Below are 10,294 nucleotides of genomic sequence, written 5' to 3' on the forward strand. Positions count from 1 at the left end.
GTCATGCTGACTAGTTCTTCTTCGGCGTCTTTGAACTTGTGTTCAAAACGGTTCAGTAAAAAATACTACTGCTTTCTGAATTCAGCCTGCTGTCCAGCATGATCTCTGCTACACTTTTGAACCTTTCTACAACTTTATTTAATTATTTATTTATTTTTATTTTAAAAGTTTTATATAGCGCTGGCTAGACCCGGAGGTATCAGAGCGCTTTACATGAGCATCAGATCATAGTTACAGGTTACATCGTTACAAAGGTTACACAGTTCTTAGAGCATGGAAACATAGTTACTTGTAAGGTCGAGATAAACAATAAGCACAAATACGTAAGGGGAAAAGAAGGCAGGGGGGGTTGGAGTAGGGGAAGTAGACAGATAATGAAGGTGGGAAAGAGGAGGGGAGGGGAGGGTGAGAGACACAGCATGGGGAGAAGAGGGGGAGGGGTGACGGGGACACAAACCGGTAGACGAGTCAAGGCAACGTCCTAAGTCCAGTAAGCTGTGATGCCAGGGGAAGCCTATTGCGAGAGGCTCCCTTTACGCAGTGGACTCTCTCAGAGCGGTCTCTGAGACTCCAAGGCCTACATACTGGATCCTTCCCCAAAAAGGGGAGAGGGAGTGCTTTGGCAAGGGGTGCCATACCATACCTCAAGTGTGAATGGCTCCCTTGGCGCAGTGGACTCACTCAGCGGGTTCGCTGAGACTCCAGAGTATAAATATTGGATCTTTCCCCAACAAGGGGAGAAGGAGCACTTAGTCAAATGGCACAAATGACCGGGGGTAGGCAGAGTAGCAGGCAAGGGGAGAGATTCAGGGGAGAGAGGATAGGAGCTAGGGAAGAGACAATAAGGAGAGCCGAAAAGAAGTCTGCCTAAAGACCGACTGGGTGGGTGACGACCAAGGAGGGAATCCATGGCCCATCTCCCCTATAGCTAAACCAAGTAGCTCCATCGGGCATCAGACAAAATAGTCAAAGACCCTGCCTTATAAGCCCTCAAATTCTAATCATTTTTAAAAGCTGTAAAATGAAAGTACATATATTTTTGGAGAAGAGAAGCAAATGCTTATTTGGGAGAAGTCACAGAGGAAAAGTGCTGATTTCTAGAACCTTAGAAGACAAAAGTAGAATCAGTTGACACCTCTAGTGAAAAAATAGCCTAGAAGCCCCTTAAAGGTAGAAGCACGTTCTGACAAAATAGATATACTTTCGAAAAACATAAAAAGAATTAGTCTTAAGTGATTGTCACATTTCCAAAAATATGCATAAGTTGCATTAGTAATTAGAAATAGCAGCAAATATACTATTGAGAGTAAAGGGAATGAAGGGGGAGGAATTCAGAACGTGTGTTTGTTTTGTTCAGTATTTGACAAGATTGATGTCTGAGGGGATAGCTGCATGATGTCAAGTGTATTAACACCAATATAGTTGGCCGGGGGCTACATAAAGACTCAATTGCATTGGACCTGTGTGAGAGCAGTTTTTTTTTCTCTTGTCATTTCAGGCCACTACTTGGATCAGAAGAGGCTGAAACAAGGTCTGTACCGCCACCCGTGGGACGATATCTCTTACGTGCTACCAGAGCATATGACCATGTAATGATTCCCAGGGAAACAATGAAGGAGATCTCTCAGGGTCTGGAGGAAGCATGCCTTGAGACAAGGAAGGAATCGCTACTGATGAGACATGCGCTGGAGACAGCCACACGCGTACAGCAGCCATCACCAGTTACATTTTTTAAGGAATGCACTTCAGAGTTGTGATATTGAAAGTTATTTTTTTGGAGGGCAAGGGATGGGAGGGTTATTATTTCTTTTTTTTTTATACGTGTCGAGATTTCATGTGTTGTTGCCTAAGCTTAATGCTGTATTTATTAAAATGGATGGGAGTGGCTAAATATTCTGTTACGTTCTGTTTGTCCACTGTCTGGGTCTTCTCGATTACCATTATGAAGGTCCTCCAGTATCAGTAATGAAGAATTAATGGAAAATTGATATTTGGTGGATTTGAGAGATTCTTTCATGTGGGTGTGTATTCTGTAATTGAAGTCCCTTACATCTGGAAGATCATTTAGGTCCTTTTGGCAAATACCCACCCAAAAAAACAAAAAAAACTCTAACCGATATCTTCTATTACGCCGACATGGATGCTAGAGCTCAGAGCCCAGTGGCAAAGCAGTACAGGGAAGCTTGCGCAATGCGTAAGTATGTTTGATGGAATCGGTGAATTATCTGTCGCCTTCAGGAATATTTTTAGTTTTTAGATTTGGTATGAACCTGCGTGAACCAAAACATTTACAAGCAATTTGCTCGCTCATACAGCAGTTATACCTGTTAGATACCATTACAAAAACAGTTACAGAACTCTTCTTTGTATTTGGAAGGAGCTGTGATGCAATGTTCAATGTGCATTGATTGGGAGTTATGACGTCTGTAATATTGAATTTAAGTGCTTGTGTGTCTAATCATTTATTTGTGAGCTGGCCCTCTTGCTTTTGATTAGATTAATGGTCTGGTACAGGCAGCAGAAGTTGTTTCCTTCCTCTGCTGGATGCAGCAATGCACTGGTAAATCTGCAAAATTTTACAAAGTCAGGTGCACGTTCAACCATTGCTTTTCATTGGAAATTTGTTTTAAATCAAGGCCTGGTTTACAGTGAAACTTCATCCCGAGGAGTGAAATACACACCACAATCAATGCATGCAGCATGAGTTTTTGGGCTCACAACATGGATAATCCTGAATTAAAATGTCCTTGAGTGGGTGAGGATGAAACTGAAAATCTACTTCCAGAATGGCCTTCCGGGTTTGGTTCTTTGGGATTGAGATGATCCAGACTCCAATTTGCATCCATTAACCTAGATTACTACCGTAATAAATTTTGGAAGAATGCATATGTGATACCTTAAAGTAAAGTTCAACATAAAATGTCACTGCTGCCCGTGGATATGTTTCAAAGCCAATGTTTGATGTATTCTGCACTGTGCTTAATTGCGGAGTGTAAATCTGGACCACTGAAACTTCACTAGAATATCTTTGTTTGCATCGTCTGTCTGAGCGAGTCTTAATATGCCAATGTGTTTGATACTGTGAATTATTTTTGGTTCTTTCTGTCTAATGCAGTTTACTGTATTGACACAGCCAGTGCTGTGTTACCTCCAAATTCACTTTAGCTAAAACTGGATGTTGTTGAAGCACTCCTAATGCATAAGCTCTAAGTTAACTCGTCACTGTGTTAAGATCTCTTCAACATACTACCATTTCTGTATATTCCTGTTAATCCAGAATAAAACAGTCATATCCAAAGCAAGTTTCTTTTTTTTCATGGTTTTCTCTTCGTGGTGGTGTAACGTCCTAAATATTTTCTAAGCAAGACCAATTTCCTACAGTTCATAAAAAACTGTACTTAATCACTAACTTCCCCAAAAACTATGACCAGAAAACGTACATTTTCTTTGTTTTTCTTAGCATTGTATCCAAGTCTGGGTACTTTCCCCAAAACCAGTTTTCCCCTTCTTTGTTTTTTCAAATATCAGACCCTACAATATTTATCATTGCCATTAAGTATCGTCAAGAAACAAAGAGCCTGTCCATACCTCCACAGGGTTTTCTTTATAATATCCTCACCCAACAGGGCTATCCCTTGGTGACCTGCTTCATCAATCCCATTCCGCTGCGGAATGAGGCGTGCTGCGACCTACGGAATACGCAGGAGGTCTTAAGAGGTTTATTTTTGTATATGAGAAGGGATAGGAGTGCAAGGTAAAAAAATAATTGCCGAGTGTGGGTAAATGATATTTTTAATCTGTTGCCTAGGCGGTTAGGTTAAAAATTGGGAAGAGCTAGAAAGAATAGTATAGTTCTCATATTTCGTAGATCGTATCATGCCTCATTCTGCAGCGTAACAGAACGGACCCTATGATGAAGCATGCCACCAGTGGGTCCCCCTGGTAGGTGAGGATTCTATAAAGAAAACCTTGAGTTTTCTCTCCCTCCTGTGAAGGTTTAGCACTTATACTTATATAAATTTGGACGCGCCCTTCTGGTGATTTCTTTTGTCTCCCCTTTTCTTTTCAGCATAAAAAGAGACCCCAAGTTCTACCATTAAGAGAACCCTCTGGGATGAGGAATACAAATGTCCTAGCGATCATAAAGGAAGGTATCTGAAAGAGACACGTTAGTGATGGATTCCTTACCTTAGAATATCCCCAGGCGTCAGACTGGATCCGGAAATTTTTTGCGTAGCAGTACCCATGCGCGTCGGCATGCGTCGTCCGCGTCCGTCGTGGGCGCCATGATGACGGTATCAGAATACTTAGACGCCGCCTCCGCGTGCTGACGTCCGTTCTTTTTTCCACGCCAGCAAGCGCTGATCCGTTAAAAGTGGTACCCTTAGTCTATTTTTGACTAAACTTTTTCGAACATTTTTGATCTGCTTCGAAGTCTGTACGACTGTGACGGTGCCGGTAGGGATGCCCGGATTCAAACCCTGCGCCGACTGTGACCGACTGATGTCGGTTACCGACCCCCATCCCGGTGTCTTCATTGCCTAGGCCTCGACCACGACGACAAGGCCTGCTTCGACTGTCGAGCCCTGGCGTCTAAGGCTAGGCGGGAGCGTGATGCGGCCGGGGGTTCGGGCGACACCGCCCACGCGGCTCCGCTGGAGCCGCAGGTGTCGTGGCCCCGTTGGAGCCGCAGGTGTCGCGGCCTGCTCCATACCCGCCGGTCCCTGGGCAGAACGCAACGCCGGGGGAGATTGATGACTTCCTCATGGCCATGGGGTCCCTCGCTCCTCTGTCGGGTTCCGCTGCGCCTTCGGGCCAAGCGGTCCCGACTGGGTCCCCAGGTGGGCCAGGTGCTTCGGCACCGTCGGGTGCTCTGGCCCCGGCGCCACGTTTGCTCCGGCCCCGCAGGGCCTCACTGGATCCGGATCCGGGTCGTCGCCGGTTGACCTCACGACCTCGTCGGCGCCGTCCCAGGACAACGCCGTCCCTGGTCCTGCCCTCTGTTCGGGTGCGGCGTCGGAGCGGCGCCGCTCTCGACGCCGATGGGAGATTTTTACTTCTATGACCCGGCCCCATCCTTTGAGCCCGAGTACCAGGCGATGGGTGACGAGGTGGACTGGGAGGGGTCTGAGGACCCTCTGGCACGCGAGTGTCAGTATTCTACGGACTGGACAGGAGAGCTTGGGGATGCCAGTGTTCTGGACACTTCGCCCGACACTGGTTTTGTCTCCCTTCCTAGCATGGCTACAGAGGAGGGGGCTGCCTATAGCGTGGTGCTGATGAGGCCTTGGGCCTTGAGCTCCCCGTCGCGGCCGTGAGGACTAAGCTCCTCACTGAGGTCCTTAAACCGCAGGCAAGCCCGGCCGAGCCTCTGCTGCCGTTTAATGAGGCCCTATCAGACGTTCTTCTGGGCACTTGGTCCAAGCCCGCCACAGGTCAGTCTGTGGATAGGAACGTGGCCAGGCGCCACCACCCGGCTCCGGGCGACCCTTGCTTTCTGTCTACCCACCCCACTCCCGAGAGCCTGGTCATCCAGGCCTCTAATTCCCAGACCGCATTCCCGTCGGCTCCCCCCGACCGGGAATCCAAGAGGTACGAGCAATTCGGAAAGAGAGTATTCTCCTCCCTAAGTTTAGGATTGCGGTCAGTCAATACCGCATGCCTCTTGGGCTGCTACACCCACTCTCTGTGGGATACGGTCACGGCCGTGCTGCCAGAATGCCCGGTGGAGGTCCGGGCTAAACTCGGCCAAGCCATTGTGGAGGGTCGAGATGCGGCGCGTTATTCCATCCGGTGTGGGCTGGATGTAGGAGAGTAAGGTCTGCTTCCTATGGTCACCCCCACTTTTTGCTTTTGCTTTACTGGTTTTCGACTTAAATGTGGCTGTGGGCCTGCTAATCAGACCCACAGCCCAGATGCACTCTCTCTAAATTCACACCATGTACTCTAGGTACATCCACAATTGGGAATTAGTTCACCTTGTCAGCCCCTGTAGAAGTGTACCCTAGGTACTCGGGGCATAGGTGTAACCAAGGCCTACCCGGGGCTGCAGCAGGTATTATGCCACCCCTGGCTGGCCACTCAAATCGACACAACTGGCTGATCACTCAGCTGGTGCAAGGTCGTGTAATCACCCCTTGCTTAGGTATAGTATTCCTATATCTACCCTTATATATAGACACACAGTAACCTATAAGTCACTCCTATGGCAGGCCTTTACAATCCTGGAGGCAGAGTGCTTGATTATGTGTGAGATGGTGCTCTAGCATGAGCTGAGCCTGTCTGCAGCTTTCGGAACCATGTCCTTATAGCTGTTCTATGATATCGCCATACCATATACTCTTAAGTGCATTATAAACCTCGCGGTTAAATGCTAACTTTGGTTTGGCTTTATCCAAACATGTCGTGTAAGGTGTCATACGCTTTGGAATACTACCCCCTCGCCAATTCTGGCGACGGGGGTAGCATTCCACCCGTCTAGAGGGAGAAGACATGTTATTGCTGACTATCCCGGTTAAAGTTAACCAGAGCCCCAGTGTCACAAAATGGACGCTGCTGCCACAGACACAAGTCTGACCTCCTGCTGCTGGGAGTCCTTCCAGTCACGGAGATTTGGACAATAGGTTTCCTGCCTGGAGAGGTGCGAGCACTACCCCAGACTGGACTTTGTGTATTGGGACAGGGAGGGCTGAATAGATTGAGACACTGCCTGGGGCACACTAGGTGCTCCTTGCATACCCCAGTTCAAACCGGTTGCTGGGGCACTCCAGCCCCAGCACTGGCGCGAAACTGGACAAAGGAGAGGGGGTGTAACCACCCCCTTCCTGGTCCCACCCATAGGAGGGACCTAGAAAGTAATCCAGCCCCTTTTAGTTGTATGAAGGTAGGAGCTGAGTCCTGAGACTTTAGATTAATCCTGAAATCGAAACTTGACACGAAACTCTGGACCTTCGACATTCTGCTGAAGCTGAAGACTGAAGAATCTCCCTTGTGGCCAAGGAGTGACCACCCTGGGCAACCAGGCACCATCCAGCAAATTAACGGCTTGCTTTGTCAACGCTCCCGCCGGGACCCGAGCACAGAGCCTGACAAGAGCCAGACTTCCAGACCTCTCTGACCCTCTCTTTACGACTGCAGCATAGCTGAGATCCGTGGAGGCGACGAGAAACGTGGGACCGGACATCTTGAAAAGCCTGCAACTTGCTACCTGTGCAGCTCGTGAGGTATCCTCGAAGCTGTGCACTGGGGATTGAGAAGACCCGAATCCGATCTCCACCTGCACCGAAGATCAGCCCTCCACACTCCACGAGTTCTGCGTGGGGCCCTTCTGCTTGTGTTCTGCTTGACGCGTTGTCCGGTTGCTGGCCCATTGGCTAGTAGCCTCTGTGACAACAATCCTTTTGAACCAACTCGCTGGTCAGGTTGCTCCAGACTTGCCCTTGCCTTCCTGCAAAGGTGATACAAAAGGGGGTGGTGAAGGACGGAGCATCTGAATCAATCAAACACTCACACCCAGTCAAAAGATCTGGGTTTAATCCATCACCGTTCTTTAGCCCACTCTGCCACCCCAGTTCAGACATGGCTATATGCAAATCAGTCTGACCCTGTGCCTCATGGGAACAGTCCAGCCCGAACTGCTAAGCCATGTCTTCCCTGGACCGGAAACAAGCTTCTGAGGACCGGTTTCTGGCATTCCAGCCGTCTTCAGCCCGGCTTGCTTGAATCCAGTGGCAAAGTGAGCAAGGGACTCACGTCTGAGCATACCCTGCCACACTTATGGTGGCCAAAAGCGGTACAAAAGGGGGTGGTGATGGACGGAGCATCTGAATCAATCAAACACTCACACCCAGTCAAAAGATCTGGGTTTAATCCATCACCGTTCTTTAGCCCACTCTGCCACCCCAGTTCAGACATGGCTATATGCAAATCAGTCTGACCCTGTGTCTCATGGGAACAGTCCAGCCCGAACTGCCAAGCCATGTCTTCCCTGGACCGGAAACAAGCTTCCGAGGACTGGTTTCTGGCATTCCAGCCGTCTTCAGCCCGGCTTGCTTGAATCCAGTGGCAAAGTGAGCAAGGGACTCACGGCTGAGCATACCCTGCCACACTTATGGCGGCCAAAAGTGGTACAAAAGGGGGTGGTGATGGACGGAGCATCTGAATCAATCAAACACTCACACCCAGTCAAAAGATCTGGGTTTAATCCATCACCGTTCTTTAGCCCACTCTGCCACCCCAGTTCAGACATGGCTATATGCAAAGGTGAGGCACCTTAGACCTTGCTGGTCTGCACCAGAAGCCTTCTTCTAATTCTGTGTGGGTTGCCTTTGCCAAGGCTTGTTGACTCCAATCTGGCAGTCGACCCCTCCATCTGCGAGAGCCTTCGTAGGAAAGCTTGCCTCCAGCACCTGGTCGTCCTCGACTCCTCCTGGTCCGCGTGGCTGAAGAGACAAGCTTCAAGACAGCACCTGATTGCTCCTCGACGTCGTCTGGTTCCTTCCTGGTTTCACCCGGTCACTGGCTAGTGACCCAGACTCTGTCCCCTCTGCTTTCAGGTCCTCTTCATCCTCGATCCACCCTTGGATCTACCCGGACATCTTCCTCCTTGTCGCCTGCAGCATCTTTCTTCACAGGCTCCATAGGCTTCAACGGCGAAACCCGACACATCTTCAAACCTATGCACCCGCCGTCTGTTCTTGAGGTAACGGGAGTACTTCGGTGCTCCCAAAGGTATTGACTATCCAAGTGTCTAGGTTTTTAGTTGTTTCCTCCTAGCTAAACCGGAAGTGCCCTTCTAAATCTAACTTCTAAGTTCCCATTGACTTTACATTGACTCTCGCGTGTGTGTACAGACACTGCACGCGCCGCCTGTGGGCCTCCTTCTAAACTAAGGTTCAGATAGTGTAGCCCCAGGGATTCCCTAGGCCTTTCCTTTTCTCGTGACGTGGTACTTATACCACTTTCTTAATATATGGTTTGCTTCGCCCCTAGAGCCTAACCGTAAATTGTGGAACTTAACGTATTCTGACTAAGTATCTTGTTAATTGCTTTGGCCTCTGATCTATAAAGAGTTCAGAGGAGTGTGTTAGTAAATAAATACTGTAGGAGGGTGGATACCTGACTATGGTTACCCCAGATTTTTTGCCTTGTGTTTAGCTGGTTTTCAACTTAGTTGGCCTTGGACCCTGCTAATCAGGGCCCCAGGCTATCTGCTCTCCCTTTAAAATGGACTCCATGTACCCTAGATGCATAACTAATTGAATATTGGGTCACCTTATCAGCCCCTGTACAGTGTACTATAGGTACCCAGGGCATGGGTGCATCCAACGCCTACCAGGGGCTGCAGCATATCTTTTGCCAGCCCTGGCTGGCCATCCAAACTGACACAACTGGCTGATCACTCAGCTGGGGCAAGGTCGTGTAATCACCCCTTGCTTAGATATAGTATACCTATATCCAAACCTATATCTGGACACATATACACCTATAAGTCACTCCTATGGCAGGCCTTAAAAATCCTGGAGGCAGAATGCTTGGGTTTATGTGAGATGGTGCTCTAGCATGAGCTGAGCCTGTCTGCAGCTTTCGGAACCATGTACTTATAGCTGTTCTGGGGTATTGCCATACCATATACTCTAAGTGCATTATAATCCTCGCAGTTATTGCTAACTTTGGTTTGGCTTTATCAAAACATGTTGTGTAAGGTGTCCTACACTTTGGAATACTACCCCCTCGCCAGTTCTGGCGACGGGGGTAGCATTCCACCCTTCTAGAGGGAGAAGACATGTTACTTTACTTAAATGCGGTTAAATCTAACCAGAGCCTCAGCATCACAAAATGGATGCTGCTGCCACAGACACAGGTCTGGCCTCCTGCTGCTGACCGAAACTCCGGCAGGGGAGGCCTGGACAAATGGTATCCTGTCACAGGGAGGTGTTACACCACCCCAGACAGGAGATAGTGGATTGAGGCGGGCAGGGCGAGTGAAACTAGACACTGCCTGGGGCGCACAAGGCTCCCTATGCATAGCCAGTTCAAACCTGTGCTGGGGCACTCCAGCCCCAGCTCTGGCGCGAAACTGGACAAAGGGAAAGGGGTGTAACCACCCCCTTCCTGAGTCCCACCCACAGGAGGGACCTAGCAGGTAATCCAGCCCCTTGATTTGGAATAAAGGTAGGAGCTGTGTCCATAGATTTTAGATAATCCTGACTGAAACTTTGAAACAAAGCTCTGGACCCTTCGACATCCCACTCGACGTGGAAGACTGAAGAATCTCCCTTGTGGTCAAGGAGTG

General features: G+C 48.8%; 1 protein-coding gene across 7 annotated transcripts in view; it reads left to right on the plus strand.

Annotated features, from left to right (window-relative positions):
- The window catches only part of ACLY (ATP citrate lyase), a 362,794-nt gene extending 359,496 nt beyond the window's left edge, over positions 1 to 3,298 (plus strand). For all 7 annotated transcript variants that reach the window (XM_078645438.1, XM_078645433.1, XM_078645436.1 and 4 more), the window contains one exon: positions 1,499 to 3,298. In XM_078645438.1, coding sequence (XP_078501564.1) covers positions 1,499 to 1,593 — 95 coding nt within the window. In that variant the 3' untranslated portion in view covers positions 1,594 to 3,298. The remainder of the gene's footprint in view (positions 1 to 1,498) is intronic.
- Positions 3,299 to 10,294: the final 6,996 nt, after the last annotated feature.

This window comes from Lissotriton helveticus, chromosome 5_1 (assembly GCF_964261635.1).
Source record: "Lissotriton helveticus chromosome 5_1, aLisHel1.1, whole genome shotgun sequence".
Taxonomy (NCBI): domain Eukaryota; kingdom Metazoa; phylum Chordata; class Amphibia; order Caudata; family Salamandridae; genus Lissotriton; species Lissotriton helveticus.